The 24,956-nt window shown below is 40.9% G+C and overlaps 1 protein-coding gene across 3 annotated transcripts in view; it reads right to left on the reverse strand.

The window, feature by feature from the left end:
* Positions 1-24,956, reverse strand: part of TTC23 (tetratricopeptide repeat domain 23) — a 90,045-nt gene that overhangs the window by 53,862 nt on the left and 11,227 nt on the right. For all 3 annotated transcript variants that reach the window (XM_034667926.1, XM_019803430.1, XM_034667927.1), the window contains exons 2-5: positions 22,023-22,222; positions 17,032-17,155; positions 13,766-13,916; positions 13,455-13,580 (exon numbers count right to left, since the gene is read on the reverse strand). In XM_034667926.1, the coding sequence (XP_034523817.1) occupies positions 13,455-13,580; positions 13,766-13,916; positions 17,032-17,155; positions 22,023-22,202 (581 nt within the window). In that variant the 5' untranslated portion in view covers positions 22,203-22,222. The remainder of the gene's footprint in view (positions 1-13,454; positions 13,581-13,765; positions 13,917-17,031; positions 17,156-22,022; positions 22,223-24,956) is intronic.

The raw sequence follows: 24,956 nt of genomic DNA on the forward strand, positions 1-24,956 counted from the left end.
CTCACACCCACTAGGACAGTGGCTGTAATAATGATAAAGATAGTAAGAAGTGTTGGCAAGGAAGTGGGACAACTGGAACCCTTACGTACTGCTGTCGGAAATGTTAAAATCGTGCAGTTACTTTGGAAAATAGTGGCAGCTCCTCAAAATTTTAAACAGAATTACAGTAGGACCCAGTAATCCCACTCCTACATATATGCCCAAAAGAAAGGAAGACACGTATCCACATAAAAACTTGTACACAATGTTCATAACGGTAATATTCCTAAGAGTCAAAAAGCACAAACAACCCCAATGTGCCCCAAGGAATGTCCATTCTGAGCAATGAGTAAATAATATGTGGTATATCCATACAATGGAATATTACTCGACCATCAAAAGGAAGTACTGATACATGTTAAAGAATGCACGAACCTTGAAAAAAGTATGCCAAGGGAAAAAGGTCAGTTACAAACAGCCTAACCTTATACCTAAAGGAGCTACAAAAAGAACAACAAATAAAACTTAAAACCAGCAGAAGGAAGGAAATAATAAAGATTAGAGTAGAAATAAATGATGTAGAAACTAAAAAAACAACAGAACAGTTCAATGAAACTAGGAACGGGTTCTTTGAAAATAATCAATAAAATTAATAAACCTCTAGTCAGGCTTATCAAGAAAAAAAGAGAAAGGACTCAAATAAATAAAATTACAATTGAGAGAGAAGAAATAACAACCTACACCACAGAAATACAAATAATTACAAGGGAATATTATGAAAAACTATATGCCAACAAATTGGACAACCTAGAAGAAATGGATAAATTCCTAGGAACATATAAACTACCAAAAACCAAAACAGGAAGAAATAGAAAATTTGAAAAGACCCATAACCAGCATTGGAACTGAATTAGTCATCAAAAACCTCCCAACAAACAAAAGTCCAGGACCAGATGGCTTCACAGGTGAATTCTACCAAACATTTAAAGAAGAGTTAATACCTATTATTCTCAAACTATTTCAAAAAAAAGAAAAGGAAGGAAAACTCCCAAATTCATTCTATGAGGCCAGTATTGCACTGATACCAAAACCAGACAAAGACTCCACTAAAAAAGAGAACTACAGGCCAATATCTCTGATGGACATAGATGCAAAAATCCTCAACAAAATACTAGCAAACTAAATCCAACAACACATTAAAAAATCATTCACCACAATCAAGTAGGATTTATTCCTGGGCTGCAAGGGTGGTTCAATATTCACAAATCAATCAACATGATACATCATATCAATAAGAGAAAGGATAAGAACCAGAAGGTAACTTCAATAGATTCAGAAAAAAAAAATTTGACAAAATATAACATCTACTCATGACAAAAATCATCAATAAAGTAGGTTTAGAGGGAACAAAGCTCAACACAATAAAGGCCATATATTAAAAACCCACAGCTAGCATCACACTAGTTTTTCCCCAAGGTCAGGAAAAAGACAAGGATGTCCACTCTCACCACTTTTATTCAACACAGTACTGGAAGTCCTAGCCACAGCAACGAGACAACACAAAGAAATAAAAGGCATCCAAATCAGTAAGGAAGAAGCAAAACTTCTACTATGTGCAGATGACATGATACCGTATAGAGAAAACCCAAAGACTCCATCAAAACACTGCTAGAACTGATGAATTCAGTAAAGTTGCAGGATACAAAACCAATGTACAGAAATCCATTGCATATCTATACGCCAATAATGAGGCGGCAGAAAAAGAAATTAAGAAAACAGTCCCATTCACAATTGCACCAAAAATAATAAGATACCAAGGATAAACCTAACCAAAGAGATGAAAGACTTGTACTTGAAAACTATAGAACACTGATGAGAGAAATTGAAGACAATGCAAAGAAATGGAAAGATATTCCATGCTCATGGATTGGAAGAACAAATATTGTTAAAATGTCTATACTGCCCAAAGCAATCTACACATTTCATGCAGTCCCTATCAAAATACCACAGCATTTTTCACAGAAGAAGAACAATCCTAAAATTTGTATGAAACCACCAAGGATACCAAATAGCCAAAGCATTCTTGAAAAAAAAAAGCAAAGCAATTCCAGACTTCAACTTTTATTATAAAAACAGTATGGTACTGGCACAAGAATAGAAAACCCAGGAATAAACCCACAACTCCATGGTCAATGAATCTTCAACAAAGCAGAAAAGAAAATCTAATGGAAGAAAGACAGTCTTTTCAACAAATGGTGTTGGGAAAACTGGACGGCATCAGGCAAAAGAGTGAAACTGGGGGCACCCAGGTGGCTCAGCATAGTTAAGCATCTGACTCTTGGTTTCAGCTCAGGTCATAATCTCAGGGTCATGGGATCAAGCCCCACACTGGCTCCGCACTCAGTGCAGAGTCTGCTTAAGACTCTTTCCCTCTCCCTTTGCCCCTCCCCCTGTGTGCTCTCTCTCTCTCCCCAAAATAAATAAATAAATAAATAAATAAATAAATAAATAAAAAAAATCTTTATAAAAGAGAAAGAGAGAGAGAATGAAACTGGACCACTTTCTTACGCCACGCACAAAAATAAATTCAAAATGGATTAAAGATCTAAATATGAGACCTGAAACTAAAAAGATCCTAGACGAGAACATAGGCAGTAACTGCTTTGACAATGGCCGATGCAACTTCTTTCCAGATATGTCTGAGGCAAGGGAAACAAAAGCAAATATAACTACTGGGACTGGGTCAAAACAAAAAGCTTCTGCATAGTGAAGAAAGCAATCAAAAAAACTAAAAGGCAACCTAGGGAATGGGAAAAGATATTTGCAAATGACATATCCAATAAAGGTTTAGTATCTTCAGTATATAAAGAATTTATAAAACTCAACACTCAAAAAATGAATAATCTGATTACAAAATGGGCAGAAGACATGAATAGACAATCTTCCAAAGAAGATATACAGATGGCCAACAGACACCTAAACAGATGTTCACCATCACTCACCATTAGGGAAATACAAATCAAAACCACAACTAGATACCACGTCACACCTATCAGAACGGCTAAAATCAACAACATAAGAAACAATAGTTGTTGGTGAGGATGTGGAGAAAAAGGAACACTCCTGCACTGTTGGTGGGAATGCAAACTGGTGCAGCCACTGTGGAAAACAGAATGGAGGTTCCTCAAAAAGTTAAAAATTGAACTACCCTACCATCCAGCAATCCCACTTATGGGTATTTATCCAAAGAACATAAAAACACTAATTCAAAGGGGTACATGCACCCCTATGTTTATAGTAGCATTAATTACAATAGCCAAACTGTGGAAACAGCCCAAATGTCTATTGATTGATGACTGTGGTGTATACATACAATGGAATATTATTCAGCCATAAAAAAGAATGAAATCCTCCCATTTGCAATGACATGGATGGAGCTACAGAGCATAATGAAAATGCTAAGCAAAGTAAGTCAGACTAAGACAAATACCATATGACTGCACTCATATGTGGAATTTTAGAAACAAAACAAACAAGCAAAGGGGAAAAAAAGACACAAATTAAGAAACAGACTCTTGGGGCGGCTGGCTGGCTCAGTGTGTAGAGCACGCAACTCTTGATCTAGGGGTTGTAAGTTCGAGTCAATGGTTGGTGGAGAGATGACTTAAAAAAATCTCTGAGTGCCTGGGTGGCTCAGTTGGTTACGCATCAGCCTTTAACACGTTATGATCTTGGGGTCCTGGGATCGAGGCCCTCATCGGGCTCCTTGCTCAGTGGGGAGGCTGCTTCTCCCTCTCTCTCTGCCCCTCCTCCCTGCTTGTGCGCTCTCTCTCTCTCACAAATATATACCCTTAAAATAAAAAAAATTTAATTATTTTTTAAAAATTAAAAAAAAAAACAGACTCTTAACACTAGAGAACAAACTGATGGTTGCCAGGGGGAGGTGGGTGGGGGATGGGTAAAGTAGGTGATGGGTAGGGGGAGTGCACTTGTTGGGATGTGCACCGGGTGATATATGGAAATGTTGAGTCACTCAACTGTACACCTGAAACTAACACTGTGTTAAAAAAAAGAAAACGGAAAAAAAAAAAACAAAACAAAAAGCCAAGTCACAAAAGGCCACACATTGTATGATTCCATGTATATGAAATGTCCCGAATAGGCAAATCCATAGAGACAGAAAATAGATTAGTAGCTGTCAGAGGCTGGGGGAACATGGTAATAGAGATAGTTAATGGGATGAAAAAGTGAAAATGATTGTGGTAATGCTTGCACACCTCTTGTTAATATACTGAAAACCACTGAATTGTGGATTTCAGTTGGGTGAGTTGTATGGCATGTTAATTACAGCTCAATAAATCTGTCCTTCAAAAAAGTCTGTGAACATTTGGAAGTGAAACCAAAAAAGGATGAGATTTAGCAGTACCCATAAAACTAGTAATTTTTTGTTAAAAAAATAATTGTAATAATGTTAAACAAAAATCAAAATATTTTTCTCTTAATATCATCCTTGAGCCAGTCATAGCTAACCAGCACAAAGCAAGTCAGAAAAAGACGTGTGCTTTGGCTTTAAATTGGTCCTGCGTGATTAGGCAATCCTACCGGTCTGTTTTTGGGCAGAGGATTAGGAGAGCAGAGAATGTTGTAGGTCCTTATGCACCTGACACTCAGCGATGGGCATTCCCAAGGGAGGCCATAAACTGGGCTTGGACACGGAGCTACTGGCCTCACTCTAACCTTTCAGAGCTGTAAGCATGTTTCCTGATGAACTCTAAGGCTTGGGTCTCCTGGGGGAGTGCCCAGATCTATGAAAAGTGTAATCCTAATGAGAAAGCAAGAAATTCATGGAGAGAAAAGCCCTAGAAAATAATTCTTAATGTATTCTGATAAATACTCTGTAAGCTTAAATATGTTAATATATTTCTTATTATGACCTCTGCAGAATGCAGATATGGAAGAATCCAGAAACTGGTGATAAACCCAGAATCTTTTTCCTTTGGCTGATTGTTTCAAGCCAAGAAGCTGTGGTTAAGGAAATTAGTTTGAGGACCGGTGAGTCATAGAAGAAAGGTAAGTTCTCTATAGCTTCCAAAGTTACCAAGAAGAGTGGAATTCAGAGTGTGTCAAAGGTGGGCTAGAATAGAAAGGCCAATCCTCCAGCCAAGCTGAGTGCTGCCCACCAGGCCATCTAGGGCATGGTTTTGGAGTCCTGGTCCAGCACTAAGGAGCTCAACTCCTGTCGGCAGGGCCTGGCTCTGCACCTGCTCCTTCCTCTGTGCCTAAGTTCTGATGGACACCTGGCCAAGGGGGCAAATGGGAGTTTCAGTCCAGCCCTTGCTCTGCAGGATGAGCTGTGCACTTAGACACAAAGCTATCTCTGCCTGGAAGAAAGGACACCTTTTCCAATTCTCACAAGGCTCTGTCCCTCATCCAACCACATACAATGGTGGTACAGAGGTGACAGTGGCTTTGCTGGGACCTGAGTTTCCCTGGACTTGATGAGTTCAGATAACTCTTGAATGTCACCTAAACCCCTCTGGCTTCCCTGACACCGGAATCCTTCCAGCTACCCCTTTGTGTCTTGTGGATCTTTCCCCTGGGTGTTTGGTGGGCCTTCTAGCTGGAATGTTCTTTCTTTCTTCCATCTCTGCCTGGGAAACTTCCATTCATCTTTCTAACTACTATCCCTCTTTCAGTTTTAGCTTAGCAGTCTCCTCCTTTAGGAAGGCATCCCTGAGAAGGGCCAGGACTAGAGTGGGAGCAGAGAGACACCTAGGACACACCATTTAAGGGGCAGGCAAATGTAGGGTGGGCACCCGAGAGTGAGTGCCTCCTTAAATGGTGTGGCTTGGGCACTTGGCTTTATCATCTTAAACCCTGCTCTGTTCCCTGACACCTCAGGCTGGGTTGGGAGCCTCTGTGAATACCTGACTTGGCTCCCATGGAGCTGTGAACCTTCCTTGCTCAGGAAACATCCCCCATGCTGGTAACTTGGTGCCAATCCCTTTAGTGCTGGGCTCTATAAAGGCAGGGTCCAAGGCTGCCTCATTGGCCTTGGCATCCCAGCACCTTACAATGTCTGACACAAGTGGGAGCCAGCTGCCTGATGGAAGGAAGAGGAGAAGCTGAGGAGGGAGGAAGAAACAACCTACAAATACAAATCCATCAGCTTAGAGACTCTGAGGCTATAGTTCATAGCTGAATTTTCATAGATTCCAGAATAAAGTTGAGGACAAACATCTTCAAAAAAAAAAAAAAAGCACAAGTTTTCACATTGATTTGGTAACAAGAATATTATAGACTACTGATCTAATGAAAGGTTGGGGAAGTTGTTGAAATGTTAGAAAAGGTGGAATAAAAGAAACCTTGTAGGACCTATTAGGGCTTGAATTGTATCCTCCCACCCAAATTCATATGTTCGAGTCCTCACCTCCAGTACTTGAGAATGTGACTTTATTTGGGAATAAAGTTGTTGTTGATATAATTAGTTAAGAAGATGTCATACTAGAGTAGGGGGACCCCTAATCCAATACGATTGGTGTCCTTGTTAAAAGGACACAAAGACACATGCAGAGGGAGAAGGCCACGTGAAGACGAAGGCAAGACTGGTGTGATGCATCTAGAAGCCAAAGAACGCCAGAGATTGTCTGGGCACCCACATGACTGCCAGAAACAGAGGCTTATCAAGCTAACGTCATCTCCAGTGAGCCTTCTGGAGCTCATCAAGGGTATGCGTTCACATATAAGAAAAGACAAAATAGAAAATAAAATTACTTTAGCATCACAATATATTTAATAAAAAAGGAATGGAGGGGGTATGGTATCAGAGAATGCCTACATGGTAGCCTTGCCTCCGCCGCCAACTCACTTACAGCCTCAGTCAATTTCAGGTAATCTCGTCTGTCTCCATTTGCTCGTGTGTAATGTTTGGGATGGCAACATTGTCTCCTTTCCGCTTCTCTCTGCCTGCAGGGAATGCTTTGAGGATTTATTGTCTAGGTGCCCATAATATGTTTAGGCAGCTTTAGGAAACACCAGACAGATGAAAAGATAAGAGAGTTTTGAACAACAGAATGTGGCAGTATGTGAATTTGGCAGGTCCACAACTTCAACCACAACATATTTTATTGAATGAAAATACATCCACAGTCATTCTCCAGAGCATGTGATGAGACACTATCTCATTTCAGATGGGCTTCAGAAGATCTCGCAGGGATGGAGACTTGTTTCAACAGGCCACAAACAAATGCAATCGCTTTGGTATTACTAAGACAACAGAGAGTTTCCTTTTAACAGCTCTGGAATTGGGGCGCCTGGGTGGCTCAGTTGGTTAAGTGTCTGCCTTTGGCTCAGGTCATGATCCCTGGGATCATGAGTCCTGGGATTCTGGCTCCCTGCTCAGCAGGGAGTCTGCGTCTCCCTCTGCCTCTTCCCCCACCCCACTCATGCTCTCTCTCAAATAAATAAATAAATAAATAAATAAATAAATAAATAAATAAATAAATAAAATCTTTAAAAATAAATAAATAGAAGCTCTGAAACTTGGCAAGAATATGGAGCAACAACGAAAAGCAAAGGCTTTGTGGGAAGCTTGCTGATCATCGAAATCTGATGAGAAATCAATCCGGGAAGAGGACAAGGGGGATTTTCTAGAGCCAGAGTGAGAAAAGACTTACATCTGGATCTCTCGGTCTCCCCTCTGGCACACACAGCTAAAGGCTTTGACTGTAATGTCAGGTCTTCGTCCTGCACCAGAGAATATGATCTGGGCCGTGATGAGGAGCTCGGACACCCGAGTTTGGTAGACTGGGCTCTGCCGTTCCCAGCTGTGGGACCCCGGGAAATGACCTCCCTCTCCTTGGCTGCTCCATTTGAAAATGGTACTAGGAAGAGTGCCCAGCACAGAGGACTAAATAAGACAAGGTCTAAAAGGCACCTCAGAAGAGCCTGACATAGAGGTGTGGTCAAGAGTTTGTCGCTGGTGTGGTTGTCTAAAATCATCGTTATTATTTGTAGTTGTGTAAGGAAATGTGTATTATAAGGATGTAGTGTTAGAAAGGGAAAGACAAAAATATAGTGCTCTGAAATGTAAAACTTCAAGGAATTCAAGAAATAGAAAGCAGATAAAGTATATGCAGGTTATCTGTGCCATGCGAGGTTTTGTGCTTCTCCACATTAAAAAAAAACCCTGATTTTTCAAAAATCAGATTCTGTGTAAGGGAAGCGCATTTCTTTAATCAAAGGAATACAGGATGAAGAAGAGCACCAGAAAAAAAAATAAACCATTTTCTTCTTTGTGAAACAAGCATAAGGCAAATAGTGTCCCATGGGAGGAGCTGCCAGGAGAATCATCTCTGGAAAAGAACAGGGCATTTCCCAGGGGAGGAAAGGGAGAAGCAGGGCTTTGAACACATGAGCATTCGTCAGAGCCTTTATACCCCAAAAAAGGATGCAGGGAAGGTGATTCTTTAAAGAAACACATCTACTGAGGTACAAGCTTAGATACCAAGACCTCCAGGTGATGGTATAAACTTAAAAAAAAAACCAAAAAACAGCTGAGTCCTGAAAGCAAGATTTAGAGATTACTGTTTTGAACACTGTAGATTCTAAAAGCAAGACAGTAAAGGTGATTACTGAAGTATCAAAAATTCTCAATAAAAGCCACTGGGGATACTTTATGGGGAAGCATATGGAACTAAGTCGAATTTCAGCATCCCAGTGAGGTGGTGGCAGGTAAATACACATAAGATCCCATATGCCATTGTTTATTCCATTATCGTCTACCCCTTCCCAGGAAGTACCAGCCAAGGGAGAAACCTTCCTCATCTCTTTTTCTCTTGGGAAACCTTATGTTAGAATCATTCCCCAAATTTCATGACTATAATGGATCCAGGAGAAGCAAGACAAAGAAACAAAGTCAAGTCAAAAATAAAAATTAAAAATAAAAAAATAAAAATAAGACTATCTTAATTTTAGCTTAGGTGGTTCATAAAAGCAAAGACAAAAAGAATGCTTAGCCTTTCCCAAGTTACAGAATAAGAACACAAAAGAATATTGCATGCCAGGGGCAGTCTTGAAGTGCAGAATCTTAGTCTGCGATATAAACACATGCTTTAAAATCAAATCGTTTCTGAGATGAAACCGCAGAAAGATAAATGTTCCATTGGATTGTAACTATAATAACTACTTTTTAAAAAGGGTCTACGGGGGCTCCTGGCTGGCTCAGTCTGTAGAGTATGCGACTCTTGATCTCGGGGTCATGAGTTTGAGCCCCACAGTGGGTGTAGAGATTACTTAATAAAATCTTGGGGTGCCTGGATGGCTCAGTTGGTTGGGCAACTGACTCTTGATTTCAGGTCAGGTCATGATCTTAGGTTCATGAGATCCAGCCCTACCTCCGCTCCATGCCCAGCTGAAGATTCTGTCTCTTCCTCTCCCTCTGATCCTCTTCCTGCCCCCTTCTAACATCCCCCTTCCACACCACTTGTGCATGCATGCACACTTTCTCTCTTTTAAAAATAAATACATAAAATCTAAAAAAAAAAAAAAGGTGGGGGTCTACCATGTACCCAGATGCTTTAATGTGTGAATGTGTGGTCTATTTCATCATCACAGCAAATCTTGGAGGTCTGATCGCTTCTACCTTAACAGGAGAGGAGAGTGGGGGACTTGCCCATAGTCCTACAGCTGGGAGGGTGGAATGGATGCGGATTTGAACATGGGGCTACCTGACTGTAAAGTCTACACTGTTGACTACACCACGTCACATTCCTTCGAGATACAGGAGAAGTTCTGTTGATGCTCTAGTTATCCCAAATGCACTGAGAGCTTGTTAGCACAGCAACGGGGTAAGTGCTCAAGGACCAAGCTGTGGAAGACTCCAAAGATCACATGCCCCACGGTCCTAGGGAAAACCTAACATTCTGGAGCAGCAGTAACCAGGGTAGAAAATAACTCTTAACACAGGGGAAGGTTTGCCCATTCTCACTAGCGAGTTTATCACGTTTAGGAAAGCAAGGGGGTCCATAGGAACATATTTTGGACTTACTCTCCGAAGTTAATGAATAATTAATGAATAGAAAGTAGCGCAGAACAGAGGAGGGCAGGTAAAAGGGATAAAGCTTCAGCCCACAGTTCAGGATAGAAGGCACGGAGCATGAGTCACCCGGCAGCATTTATCTGTCAGCCCAAGGAGAAAAGAACAGGCCCGGCCTGATGGGCACCATAAAAGGCGAGGCAGAAGGAGGAAAAGGAGACATGAAAGATACCCTTTTAAGAGGAACACAAATCCCGTGAGAGCTGCTGGAGAGGTTATCCTGGTCTTCTAGCAGCAGGACCTGGTAAAAGAAAAGGCCCTTGTGGTTGTGAATATAAGCAGAAATGCACAAAAACAAAGCCTCGTAAATTTCTAAAGCAGCTCTGTGTAGGCAAAATATTCATAATTCAATGAGGAAACAAAGCCGAGGGATCAAATGAAAACCATGCAGTTGAAACATGCAAGTTCCAGTGACTATGTCCCTGTGAAGAAACAGGACTGAAAGAAGTGGTGAAGTTTAAAACAACTCAGCTAAACACAAAGTAACTTTGTAGGACATCTGGGAACATTAATTTACATTCCTGTTGGGTATTCCGCACAGATGTGTACGAGGCGCGCCATCTGCCGGCAAGATTTGGTACTGCTATTTGGAAAGACAGGAGGTGCCGGATTCTGGCCGAGGACAGAGTACCCTCTTTTTGTAGCAACACCACTGGACATTAAGTTCTCGTAACATTGCTTAGGTTTCAACAGATGCAACAAATATCAGGTCTGGGACGTCTGATTTGCTTATTTCCTGTCTTACAATACAAGATAGAATACATACTTCTGGGCGGGAAGAAATTCTGGACTGGCAGGTCCTCCCCGTGATTACCCTCTTCCTCCTCTCATTGCATAAATGGAATCATACAGTATGAATTCGTTTGGGTCTGGCTTCGGGCACTACGCATTATGTTTGTGAAAATCACCCACGATGTGAGGCAGAGGAGCAGTCTGATCATTTCCTTTGTATGAACAGATCACAATTCTATCTATCCCGCTTTTGATGAACAGTTGGGTTGTTTCTGATTCTTGGCTATTACAAATAATGTAGCTTTGGACATTCTTGGCTGTCTTTTGGTGAACATATGCGTGCGTTTCTGTTCTATTTATGAGTGATACCGCTATGTCACAGAGTAGATGAATATTCAAAATTTGAAGATAAAGCTAGTTTTCTAAAGTAGTTATACCAAATATATTCTAAACGACAACATATGAGAAAGTATCTAAGAGCCTGACATCCTTCCCAACACTTGATATTATCAGTCTTTCAAAAAACTTTGGCCAACCTTACGACCCAGCAATTGCACTACTGGGTATTTACCCCAAAGATACAGATGTAGTGAAAAGAAGGGGCACATGCACCTCAATGTTCATCGCAGCAATGTCCACAATAGCCAAACAGTGGAAGGAGCCGAGATGTCCTTCAACAGACGAATGGATAAAGAAGACGTGGTCCATATATACAATGGAATATTACTCAGCCATCAGAAAGGATGAATACCCACCATTTGCATCGACATGGATGGAGCTGGAGGGGATTATCCTAAGTGAAGTAAGTCAAGCAGAGAAAGGCATATACCATACGGTTTCACTTTTATGCGGAACATAAGGAATAGCATGGAGGACAATAAGGGAAGGAAGGGAAAAATGAAGGGAGGGAAATCAGAGAGGGAGACAAACCATGAGACGCTCTGGACTCTGGGAAACAAACTGAGGGTTTCAGAGGGAAGGGGGGTGAGGGGATGGGGTAACAGGGTGATGGGTATTAGGGAGGGCACATGTTGTGATGAGCACTGGGCGTGATACGCAACTAATGAACTGTTGAACACTACATCGAAAACTAATGATGTTCTATACGTTGGCTAATTTAGCATAACTTTAAAAAAAGATTAAAAAACACCTTTGGCCGTTCTAGTGCAGCTGTAGTGGTAGCTCACGACTTTAATTTTCGTTCCCTGATGACTGATGAGGTAGCACATTTAGGATGCTTGTTAGCCACGTGGGCATCCTTTTTTGGTGAAGTCTCTTGCCCGCTTTTCTTTCTTTCTTTCTTTCTTTCTTTTTTTTTTTTTTAAGATTTTATTTATTTATTTGACAGAGACAGCCAGCGGAGAGGGAACACAAGCAGGGGAGTGGGAGAGGAACAAGCAGGCTCCCAACGGAGGAGCCTGATGTGGGGCTCGATCGCAGAACGCCGGGATCACGCCCTGAGCCGAAGGCAGACGCTTAACGACTGCACCACCCAGGTGCCCCATCTTGCCCGCTTTTCTATTCAGTTGTTTGTCTTTGTTTTACTGATGTATAGGAGTTCTTTACAGATTCTAGATATGAGCTCTCTGCCAGTTATGCATATTATAAATATCTTCTTCCTCTCTGTGGTATGAAATACATGGTGACTTAAACACAGAGGAGGGGGTCCAGGAGAGCAGACAAGAAACAGAAAGTCAAGAGAATGACGTCAGAACTCTAGGACCCAGTGGTGGATGTGTCAGCACCACATTATTTTTATTTTTTTGCTTTTTAAAAATTTTTCAAATTTTTAATTTTTTAAATATTTTATTATTTTTATATTTTATATAATTTTTATAGTATATTTCTACACATATTTATTATATTTATTTTATATTTTATATTTTTATATTTTTAAATTTTTTATTATGTCATGTTAGTCACCATACAGTACATCCTTAGTTTTTGATGTAGTGTTCCATGATTCATTGTTTGCGTATAACACGCAGTGCACCATGCAATATGTGCCCTCCTTACTACCCATCACCAGCCTATCCCATTCCCCCACCCCCCTCCCCTCTGAAGCCCTCAGTTTGTTTCCCAGAGTCCACAGTCTCTCATGGTTCATTCTCCCTTCTGTTTACCCCCCCTTCATTCTTCCCTTCCTTCTCCTACTGATCTTTCTATTTCTTATGTTCCATAAATGAGTGAAACCATATGATAATTGTCTTTCTCGGCTTGACTTATTTCACTTAGCATAATCTTCTCCAGTCCCGTCCATGTTGCTGCAAAGTGAACAGTGTCACTGATGGGGGCACCTGGGTGGCTCAGGCGGTTAAGCGTCTGCCTTCGCTCAGGTCATGGTCCCAGGGTCCTGGGGGGAGCCTGCTTCTCCCTCTCCTCCTGCTCCCCCACCCCCGCCCCATGTGCATGCACGTTCTCTCTCACTCTAACAAATAAAATCTTACCAAAAAAAATTTCACTGATGTGTGTGTCTTGGTTGCAGCTGCTGTGACATGGCCACGGTCCTCTTTTGCTTCTGGACAACGGCCACAGAGAAGTCACAGACACAGCATCATGGAGAAGCTCCTTCTGCCTGAAGACAGATTCTTCTGGAAGAAAACCACCAGCTATCATGTATTCAAAACATCCTAAACCGGAAACTTACTGTGCAGATGACAATTTGATCCGTGCTTGAATTTCTATCCATTCCTCCTTCGTAATCCTGCCGCACTGCAACAGCTCCTTTGCAAGTTGCTCTGCCTTTGACAAATTCTCCGAAGCTTCCTTAAATCTGGGTCGTGCTCAGGAAACTTCACCCATGGCTCTAGATTCTGGGCCCCCAGTGTCTAGACATCCTTGGCTCTTAAACTTCCCATCACCTTTCCTGAGCCGTCACCTTTTGATTTGGCCTTGCAAATTAAATATAAGCATTACAGAGGGCATTCCTAGGTGGAAAGATTAGAAACAAAAGGATACTTTTGAAGGGAGAGTAAGGCTCTCCCCAGGGTATGGAACAGCTCAATTGAACACTTGAAAACATCTGTATTGTCATTATTGGGAGGCACGATGGAGTTGGTGAGGATTTCTTTGGCTTTTTCTGCATGTTGCTTTGCTTGCCAGGACAGTCCTGTGGACAAAGAGAAAGAGGTGTCGGTTTCTCTTTCACGTCAGCGGGACAGGACTATACTTTATCTATGGCTAGGAAATCGCACGAGGTCTCCTTCATGTATTGGCAAGTGACACGCAGAGATGGATCGGGGCAGCATGAAATATTTGTCCTGACTGTAAAATCCAAAGGAGTGGTTTACACCTAGTACTCAAGACAAATTTTTCCCCAAATGGCCTTTCTGGAAATAAACAGAACGAGCAGGAACTGAACAACTTTGAAACTTCACAAATATCCGATATAAAACATGTTCTAAATAATTATAAGAAAACAAATGGAATGCAAGGACTATGGCATTCTGCGCAGGAAATAAGGTATTCATGAATTTTAATCCTGGCTTTGTGACAGTGATCTTAATGAAATACTAAAAATTCTGAATCTTCTACTTGTCTATCTATAATCATAGCTTCAGAGAGTTATTTTAACAGAATACAAATATAGTGATAATCTACAAAACTTACAAATATAATTCCAATGACAGAATGGGCTAATATGCTACTCTTATTCCTACAAGGTTCTTGACTAATAAGAAACAAAATGGAACAACGAGAAAAATAACCACTACCAAGCACTAATTCCCCAGTGCATTGCAGAGTTCTTCCACGGGCTTATTAATTTGTGGTAAGTGTGACACGGGGGTCACCAGTCAGGTTTCAGGGCTTCTCACTTCCCCACACTCTCATCTGCTCCCCCACACCAACATCCTCTCCTCCACCCATATCCATACACCCCTGGTCTTATGTTTTTCCATTATATGAAATTGTATCTCAAATCTCTAAAAAAAGCTGCCAAAAATATGAACTTAATTCTGTTCCCGTGTCTATAAAACAGAAGAATGTATTTTCTGATGGAGAAAATCCAGGGTATGTTCTCCATGTGGGAACTCTTAGAGAATTTTGTCTAATTTTTTTGTTTGTTTTAATTTTTAATTTAAATTCAACTGAATTAACATATACTATATTATTAGTTGCAGAGGTAGAATTTAGTGATTCATCAGTTGCATACAACACCCAGGGCTCATTACTTCAGAGAATTTTGTCTAACTTTTTTAAAGCACACCTTTAATCAACCTACGAGAAATCGATTAGTGCCAATTACGTACGCAATATTACCGAAGAGAACGGCGCACTGTATTACCAACTTTGGTACATTCCTTCGAGGAACTCCGTCTACCGGAAGCAGTGTGGGTTGAGGTTTAAGAACACTGGCTCTGACATCTAACTGCCCAGAATGAGTTCCCTGAACCACCACCAACTCTGAAATACTGGCCGCAGCTTCCTCAACTGTAAACAGCGATGATAATATCACCCCCCTTATAGGACTGTGATGAAGAATGAATGAGAACATGCGTGGGAGATAGTTAGCATGGTGCCTGGTGTTTGATAAGATCTTAATGAAGAATAGATGCTGCTTTCACTTTAAATTGAGCAAGAAAGACTATCATGCAAAAAGATAGCAGGCTCTGGAAGAAAAGCATCATTTGAAATCCCAGACGCCAGGCCCCTGGTGCTGGTGTGCAAAAATCTTAGGTCTGAGTCTCGGATCATCTACTTCCTAATGGTGTAAATTGGGGCAAGCTGTTTTAGCTCACTCGTTCCCTCTGAATCTAAAAATATAGAAGGGGGTTAGGGTTTGAACTAGATGATCTCTGGGTCCCCTCTGGCTCCAACAGTCTTTGATCGAATAGGCAGGACCAGCTGACAATCAGATTTAGCCAAATTTATTGGGTAGTAATTCTGTGCTGAGCATTGCGGCATTTTCTACTTCTTGTTATTTTATGTATTCACTGGATCAGTCCTGGGAAGTTAAGTACCACCACCATCATTGTCATTGCTTTTCAGTGGCAGAAAGGAGTACGGAGACTTACGCTTATACAGCTCATCCTAAGATGCCTAGTCGAAAGGAGAAGACATGCTATCCTGTTGTTTTTGCCTTCCCTGCATCCATCCCCCTTCCTCTGTTTTCTTTTGGGGACACCTGGCCCCTGCACACTCAATCCATGCGATTTAGCCAAGGCCAGCCAGTTCCCCAGGCTCTAGTGGAGACAAAAGGCAGACCTAGCCAGTCAGACTATTCCTTGCCTTTGACATACCATTCAAGTCAGCCCAGTGAGAACCCCCAAATCCTGAGATTTGGGTGGAAAGATGTCCTTTCGTTCCTGGGAATGCTGATGAGGGAAGTTTTGCGCTTCCCTAAGACTTGCTGCTGTCATGTGGGCAGAGGCCGGGTAAGAATGAAGTCGGAACAGAGAAAAACAGGGCCAAGCGGTGGGATAAGTGAAAAACAGAACTGATGACATTGTTTGAACGCCTGGATCTGGCTGAGTCTACAGGGAGTTTTACCCTTGGCTTTTCAGGTTGTATGAGCCACTATGTTACCTTTTGTTCACTGCCAGCTTGATTTAGTCTCTTATTTATGTATTTTGGGGAGGGGGAAGAGGAGGGGTCACTTAGAGGCAAGAGATTCTCTATCAAAACAAATGTGGATGGATCCTGTTTTAGGCCCCTACTCCATTGGGCCCCTTCTACAACGCCTTCCAAGCTAACAAATTCTCTCCCAAGAACCCTACTTTTACAATCACAAAAAAGGGTCCTCCAAAAAAATAAAAACAAGATGAAACCAGAGAGGGAGACAAACCATAAGAGACTCTTAATCATAGGAAACAAACCGAGGGTTGCTGGAGGGGAGAGGCGTGAAGGGAACGGGTACGTGGGTGATGGGCATTAAGGAGGGCATGTGATATAATGAGCACTGGGTGTTATGTAAGACCGATGAATCCCAGGCCTGTACCTCTGAAACCAATAATACATTATATGTTAATTAATTGAATTTAACTTTAAAAAAAAAGTGTCCTCCAAAGCCGTCCAAAGGGCTTAAACCTTCCTTCTCTTTTTTATACATCATATAAAAATCTTACTGACTCTTTCTGAAAGGAGATAACGCTTCAATGTGTGAACAGGAGAATATTCACGAAAACCTAATGAATCCTTCCTAGGTACGTGTGAGTCAAATTTGCATGAAAGAGCAGGAACCCATGGACTGACTCCCCCCCACCCACCGTCTGAGAGGAACTCACCTTTCAGCTGGAGGTAACCCTGAGCCAGATGGACGTGTGCCTCCGCCAGCTTCCAATGGGAGTCGCCATAGCAGATTCTCGTCAGCGCTACGCAGCGCACCAGCTCGCGGACAGCCTGTTTGTACTGCAACGGAGGGAAAATGGGCTTTACTAGTCAGACAACTGAAAATGCAGAGTCACAAAGCACAAAGTCAACTTGTACTCCTATCCAGTGTGTATATCCTGAGTGCCTCCTATGTGCTGAACACGATTGTAAGCACTTGGGATCCATCAGAGAACAAAACAGGCAAAGATCTGTTTTGGGTGGTGGGCTGTTCATCGGGTGGGGTAAGAAAGGCAATAAATGGCAGAAACAAGTAACATTTATAGAATATTTAAAATTTTAAAACATTTAAACTTCTAGTACATTATGAAAAATATAATAAATCAAGAAGACAGAGAAAAAGTACAGCAGACTTGTCACCGTTCCCTAGGTTTTCTAGCTGCCCAGCTCTGAACAGCTGTTACACGTTCAGGCACCAGTGGGCAAGTTGGTAGTGGGTTTTCAAATAATGCTCACTAGTTCTCAATGCAAATACCTTTCTTAGCAGCCTAGGATATCAGCATAGCAATGAGGTTGGCAGGACTGACAAACAGATTTCATCAAAGGAGTGAGAAGTCCATGTATATTCAGTGTCGGGACAAAGAGAACAGGGAGAGGGCCTTTCTAGCTCCAGGTCAGCTCAGAGCAGCAATACACTCAAAGCAAGGCTGGTAGTTTTAAAATATCACTCCAGAATTCTCTGACTCTTTCTGCCCAGCGGTGGAGGTCTATGTCTCCTTCCCTTCGAATCTGGGCTTTATGACGGGCTGATGGAATAGGGAGGAAATGATGTGGTGCCAGGTTTGGGAGCCCAGGTCTTAAGGAACTAGAGGCTTCCACATTCCATTTCCATTTAGAACCTGTTATGGGCTGAACTGTGTGCCCCCACTCCCCAAAACCTAAATGTTGGAGGCCCAAGTACTTCAGAATATAATGGTATATGGAGAGAAGGTCTTTAAAGACATAAGTTGAAATGAGGCCATTAGGGTAGAGCCCTACTCTGAAAGGACTGATGTCTTTATAAGAAGAGGAAGAGACACCAGTGAGAGGCACACACAAAGAAAGAAGTGGGGACAGCAAGAGGACACCCTCTGCAAGCTAGGCCTCCAAATGACATCAACCTTGCTGACACTTTGATCTTGGACTTGGAGCCTCCAGAACTCGGAGAAAATAAAACTTCTGTTGTTGAAGCCGCTCTGTCTGAGGTATTTGGTTACGGCAGCCCTAGCAAACTAATAACCGAACCACCATGCCATGAGGAAGCCCAAGGGGTCCCACGGAGAGGCCCAGGTGGAAAGGCACCAATAGCAGACACCAATTACTCAACCAGAGGAGTGAGTCATCTTGACAGTGGATGCTGTCTTGGCAGGTAGAGCCCAGCTAACTCCAGGAGTTAAGGGAATGGCTTCCATGGAGAGACAGCAAATGAATGCAGTGTATGAAAAAGAAAGAAATGATGAAAACATCAGGGCATCTAGACAGATAGTCTACCGAAAAGAGGGAGGACCTGATCTAATAATGAGTCTATCCCAACCACAGATTTCTAAGAAGGGAGCTATGTAGACCGAAAGTCAGCCCCCCCACCTTGGTCCTCACAACCTGCAACTGGGACAGGGGTACAGAAGAGCAGCCTGTCTTCCCTCCACCTTCTTACTTGCTAAAGCTCAAATGTCCCTTTGGCTTTCTGATCTTTATTCTGCCAGTTCCAGTGGCTTCATTAAACAGGCATGGGGAAGAGGTAGAGAGGAGAGAAGTACAAGTAGGCAGACAATTTCATAACTGGGATGAACCTTAGAAATAATATATTCTGATGCCTTTAATTTAAAGAAGAAATGTAAATGCAGAGAGGTGAGAGGACTTAGCACCAAACGGTAGAGTTGGAACTCACCATCGAGCTCCCTGAAACAAAGTCCAGAGCTCTTTCCACAACACCGTTCTTGGGATACCTGCAATTTCTTAAACCGCTTAACATTAAAATACGCAGCTCTGATGATGAGGAGATCTGGCCACATAAATATTTAAAAATGGGTATTTAATATCTAGATATTGGTGTCTAAGCACTATGCTTCGCTCAGAGGAACCAGGATTCCCTGAATCCACAGTGGAGCAAGGAAAGTACCAGATAAATCTGAAAAATCTTCCTGTGCCAGAAATTAGGGAAGATTAATGGGGATGTGTCAAGGACTCGGGAGCCAGCATAAAGGGGCCAATACTGGCAAATATGGGACAATTTAAGTTTTAATGATGATAATGGATTGTAACACATCTGAAAAACAATTTCCTGAGCCCATAACTAATATAAATGAGGGAATAATAAAGTGTGAAGAAAGAAAATCTCTTCCTTATAACAACGCCAATGCATAAATGTGGAAAGAATGTCTAAGTCAGAGAATCGCCATTTGGCAAACATCATAGTAAGAACTGATTCAGGCGAGAATCATTAATGGAAGCTAAAACTACAGGGTGAAGTTTTAATGAGGAACGGGATATATACATAGTCTTGATGAATCTTCCCACAAGATACTGATTCATTACAAAGGGAAGAAGATAATTCCACAGAGAAGCAAACTGCCAGACAGCACCTTAGTCAAGCGATCAAAGTTAGCATCACAGCAAGGAGACGAGAGGTCATCGTGTGCCTCTGACTATGACGTACTAAGAAAGCCCCTGGGTCATGTCTGCAGGATTCTGGCCCCAATGAATAACCTGCATGCACTCATGAGGAAACACGTGACCAATGCAATGTGAGAGATACTGTATAAAATAATCGGAGTTAATATTTGTGCCCCTTCCAAATTCATCTCTTGAGGTCCTAACCCCCAAGGTGGCATTTGGAGATAGGGCCTCTAAGGAAGTAATTAAGGTTAAATGAGGTCATAAATGTGGGGCCCCGATCCAACAAGATTAGTGTCCTTATAAAAAGAGACACCTTTCTCTTCCCCTTCTTCCCCCCACCCCGACCCCCACAGAGAGGCCACATGAGCTCACAGTAAGAAGGCAGCCATCTACAACCCAAGGGGAGAGCTCCCATCAGACACCAACCCTGCTGGCACCCTGACCTTGAACTTCTAGTCTCCAGAACTGTGAGAAATAAATGTCTGTTAAGTCACCCAGTCTAGCCAGACCAGACCCATATAGTACTTTTTCCAAATATATCAAGATTGTTAAAGACAAAGACAGGCTAAGGAACCGTTCTAGTAGGTTAATGAAGGCTAAAAAGACTAGACAACTATATTCTATTTGAATTTATGGAGCAGAGCATGGATATGTCTGATATTTTTTTTTTCTGCCAAAGACATGACTGAGATAATTTGAGAAATATGGATAAGGTTTGTAGGTTAGATGACAATATTGTACCAATATTAGTTTTCCTAACTTTAATCACTGTACTGTGGTTACCTGGAGAGTATTCTCAAGATATTCAGGGGTAAAGGGCTGTAATATCTGTAATTTACTCTCAGACAGTTCAGAAAAATAATGACATGCACACAGACAAATAAAGCAATAAAGCAAACGTTAACAACTGGTGAATCTTGTAGACTTTCCTGTAAGTCTGAAAATATTTTAAAACAAAAAAGTAGAAAAAATGGAAATCTTAAAAAGCCAATTACATCATGTTAATACTTTCCTGCAAACACTTTTAAAGCCTCCAGGACACATTCAGTTGGAGACCTTTGAGGTCCTAAGTGAACTCCCTGCCTCTCCAACTACATTTCACATCAGACCATGGGGTCTCTTCTTTCACCCCAAATGTGTCACACTTGTGCCCACCTCATAGACTTTACATGTGCTGTTCCCTCTCCCTGGAACTCTTTTCCCTTAGCTCTTCCATGCTGGCTCCTTCCCCACTTAAGGTCTCAGCTCATATGTTGCCTCTTCACAGACAGGTCCCCTCTTTCCTTAGCAGACCCTGACACAACCTCTGGCTTGCTAGTGTATTTACAATGCCGACTGCCCCTCAGCTCCATGAGGGCATTCAACCTGTCTATGCTGTTCACCACTGTACCCAGGGGTTCCTCACCTGAACTCAAGGACACAGAAAAGAATTTAGGACCACTCCAGACCCATAGAAGAGAAGTTACTTCATTACGGACGGGTAAATGCTTTGGGGCATTCAGGCTTAATTCTCCTGCAGAACTGTGGTTGAGAAAGGCTGGAGCCTACGGTTTACCTAGCACAGAGCCTGGCACATAGAGGGCACTGAATAAACATGTGTTGCATAATGAATAAGCACACGTTCAAAACCAAATTCACATCTCCCCTGCATAATCCTGCCTAGCACCCCAACCAAACCACGAGTCCCTCCGGGGCAGAGGCTGGAGCTTTCCCATGTGGCCCCAGCACCTGCACAGCACCGGGCACATGTTAGGTATACAGCAGACATGTGTGAAATGGATGGATGAGCAGGATCCGACACATAAGGGGTGGTAGAGAAATACATATTGAATGAGCAAGTGAATGAGTAAAACTTTGAGGAGAGAAAGGGAAAGATGTATGTAGAAAACAAGATCAAGAATGTGAGAATTGTAAGCGCTATGTAAGTTTCTCCTGCTCTGTGTTACAGTCCAGTGCCTAGACCCGGCACTAGGGGGGGCTCTATAAATATGTATACACCGATGGAAAAAGACTGCAATAGGACAAACCTACAACCAATTGGTCTAGTATACACTTGGCTGAGGTCAGGGTAAACCCGTTTGTTCATTTGTGCAAGTATAATACCTCATTCAGCAAGTATAATGTTGGCTGTGCCACGTGCTGTGCCTGGAGCCCCGAGGGGCTACCTCCACTCTTTCTGTGATAAAGGTCCTCTATATATACTCTCTTGTACCAAAGTCCTGAGGGTAGAAAAATGTAACCTAAACTCTCGTCAATTACCAGGGTGCAGGTATAGAAAATGAAGGGTCCTTACTTCGTGACTGCTAGAATAGGACTTCGCTTTTTCTTCACAGAGGTGGAGTTTCTCTTGAGGAGGCTGGAATAGCACTGTCTGAGGCAGCTGGTTTTGGATCTTCTTTCTAGGCGTTATGCTGACAGCAGCAACAATTTCATCTAGGTGATTGGATATGGGGGTTTCCTTGGATTCTTGCATATTTTTATATACATTGTCCTCTAATTTTTAAATAAGAAAATAAAGGCGTTAAAGGATAATTTCCATACTTACTTATACAAATACACAATTTCCTAGAAATTGATGCTAAATCTAGGAAAATTTCAACACTCTACCCATGAGTTCTTTGAAATTAATAGCACTCCATCCAAAAAGATCCTGATAACTAGTATTAACTTCTTTGTAAAACTTTCAGGCTGATTTCTACTTTTAACTAAACCAAACATTCCTTGTTTACTAAAATATATATATATATATTTATATATGTATTTTATATATGTATATACAGGAGAAATCAGGCAAGCCCAAACAATATTCAAAGGACCCAGATTAGATCACCTGAACCCCAACTGACTTTGAAGCAGTGAAAAAATGACTTATTAAACTTTCACTTCTGGTCAAGACGGGGTAATAGGGACCAGATTTATTCTATTGCCTGAAATAACCAACGAACCAACACACTAAAAAATAAAACAAAAAAACTCCACACAGACAAAAACGTTATGGAACAATGGTGTTCAAGAGATAGGATATCAGATCTGATCAATGGAAAAAAGAAACAAAGTGAGACCCATGATTACTCCAGTTTATCGCTTTGAGAAAGTTTCTAGGACGTGCAAGGAGCAGAAACACAGAAGAAACGATGTAGACTCTCTGAGTTGAAGAACTAGAGCTGAGGATCTGGTGAGAACGAGGTAGCTGGAGTTCATAGGAGAGATTACTGGAGAGGATAGAGATAGAGAGAGGATCCTGGAGATAAGCAGAGGGATCCTCACAATATGGGGAGAAAATACTGATCAGCATGTGTCTAAGAAAAATATTTGAGTCTGAGGAAAGAATCCTTTAATAATATTGAAAGGAACAGTATCTGGCATTCACATAGGGCTGGCAGCGCCTGTTCCCACCGAACAGACTGGAAAACTCATAATTCATAATGCACTCAGAAAGGTTTTGTTTCAGTAGTGTGAAATTATTACCTCTAGACTGAGCACTGCTTAGACTCTTCTAACAAAGCATAAAATAAGGCCTAAAAGGATCAGCCTATTTCTAAGTAACTTAACTGCCCCAGAAGATAAAACTCAATGTATAGGATACAAAAATAGCTAGCATGCAACAAGGTAAAATTCACAAAGTCTGACATCCAAAGATTACTAGGTGTGCAAAGGGACAGGAAAACATGGGCCATAATTAGAACAATAATGAATCACTTAAAACCCAGAATTGACACAGATGTTAAGTTAGTAGAAAAGAGTATTAAAGTAGTTATTATAATTGCATTCTATATGTTTAAACAGTTATGTGGAGACACAGAAGATATAAAAAAGGCCCAAATTGAACTTCTAGATACAAAAATTACATGTGAGATGAAAAATACACTAGATGGGATTAATGACATATTAGATAATACAGATAAAAAGATGACTGAAATTGTAGATACAGCAATAGAAATCATCTAAAAAAATCATAAGCTGTGAAACAACTTCAAACTGCCTAATATATATATATATATATGTTTACATATATATATATGTATATATATATATACACACACACATATATATATACACAAATTGCTTAAAACCAAGGAAAGGAAAAAATCTTAAATGTAGGGGGGAAAAACATATTAGTATGAAAAAATAAAGATACAGATGACAGCAGATTTCTTGAAGGAAAAAAGCACATGAGAAGGAAGTAAAACAATATACTTAAAGTATGGAAAGAAAAAACCGTCAAGCTAAAATTCTGCACCAGTGAAATTATCTTTCAAAACCAAAACTGAAAGAATTAATCATCATCAGATTTGCACTCCAATGTTCTCCAAGAATTACTAAAGGAAGGCTTTCAAAAGGAAGGAACATGATAGCAAATGGAAATCTAGATCTACACAAAGGAATGAAGACAATGGGAATGATACCTACATGGGCAAATATGTAATACTGCTTTCCTACTACTTAAATCTTGTTAAAAGATAATCAACTTTATTTTTTAACAAAAAAATAATATACTGTGGGGCTTATAACATACGTAGAAGTGAAATGTGTGACAACAGTAGCACAAAGGCTAGGAAGGAAGGGCTGGAATTGAGAAGTTCTTATACTGTATGTGGAATGGTATAATATTAATTGAATGAAGACCTAGTCAAAGATGTATAGTAGAAACCCTAATTAACCATTAAAATAACCAAATAAAGAATTATAGGTAATAAATCAACAAAGGAGATAAAGGACTCATAAAAACAATCCAGTAGAAAGAAAAAAAGTGGGAAAAGGGAACAAAGAACATATGGGACAAAGAGAAAATAAATAACAAGATGACAGATTTAAATCTAACTATATCAGCAATCACATTAAATGTAAATGGTCTAAACACCCCACTTAAGAGATAGACATTGACAGATTGGATGAAAATGCAAAACCCAACTGTATGTTGCCTACAAGAAATTAATTTCAAATAGAGAAAGACAATTAGATTAAAGGAAAAATGATGGAAAATTATATACTAAAATTAGTCAAAAACAAAGTTGGATTGTCTCTATTAATATCAAAGTAAATTGTACAGCAAAGAATATTATCAGAAAAAAAAATAATTATAAAAGGTCAATTAGTCAAGAAGATATAATCATTCTAAGTGTTTATACACTTAATAACAGTTTCACAATGGGGAACCCCAAGCGGATAGAATTGCAAGGAGAAATAGACAAAGTCTCAATTATAGTCTGAGATTTAAATACCCTGC

This window comes from Ailuropoda melanoleuca, chromosome 9 (assembly GCF_002007445.2).
Source record: "Ailuropoda melanoleuca isolate Jingjing chromosome 9, ASM200744v2, whole genome shotgun sequence".
Lineage (NCBI taxonomy): Eukaryota > Metazoa > Chordata > Mammalia > Carnivora > Ursidae > Ailuropoda > Ailuropoda melanoleuca.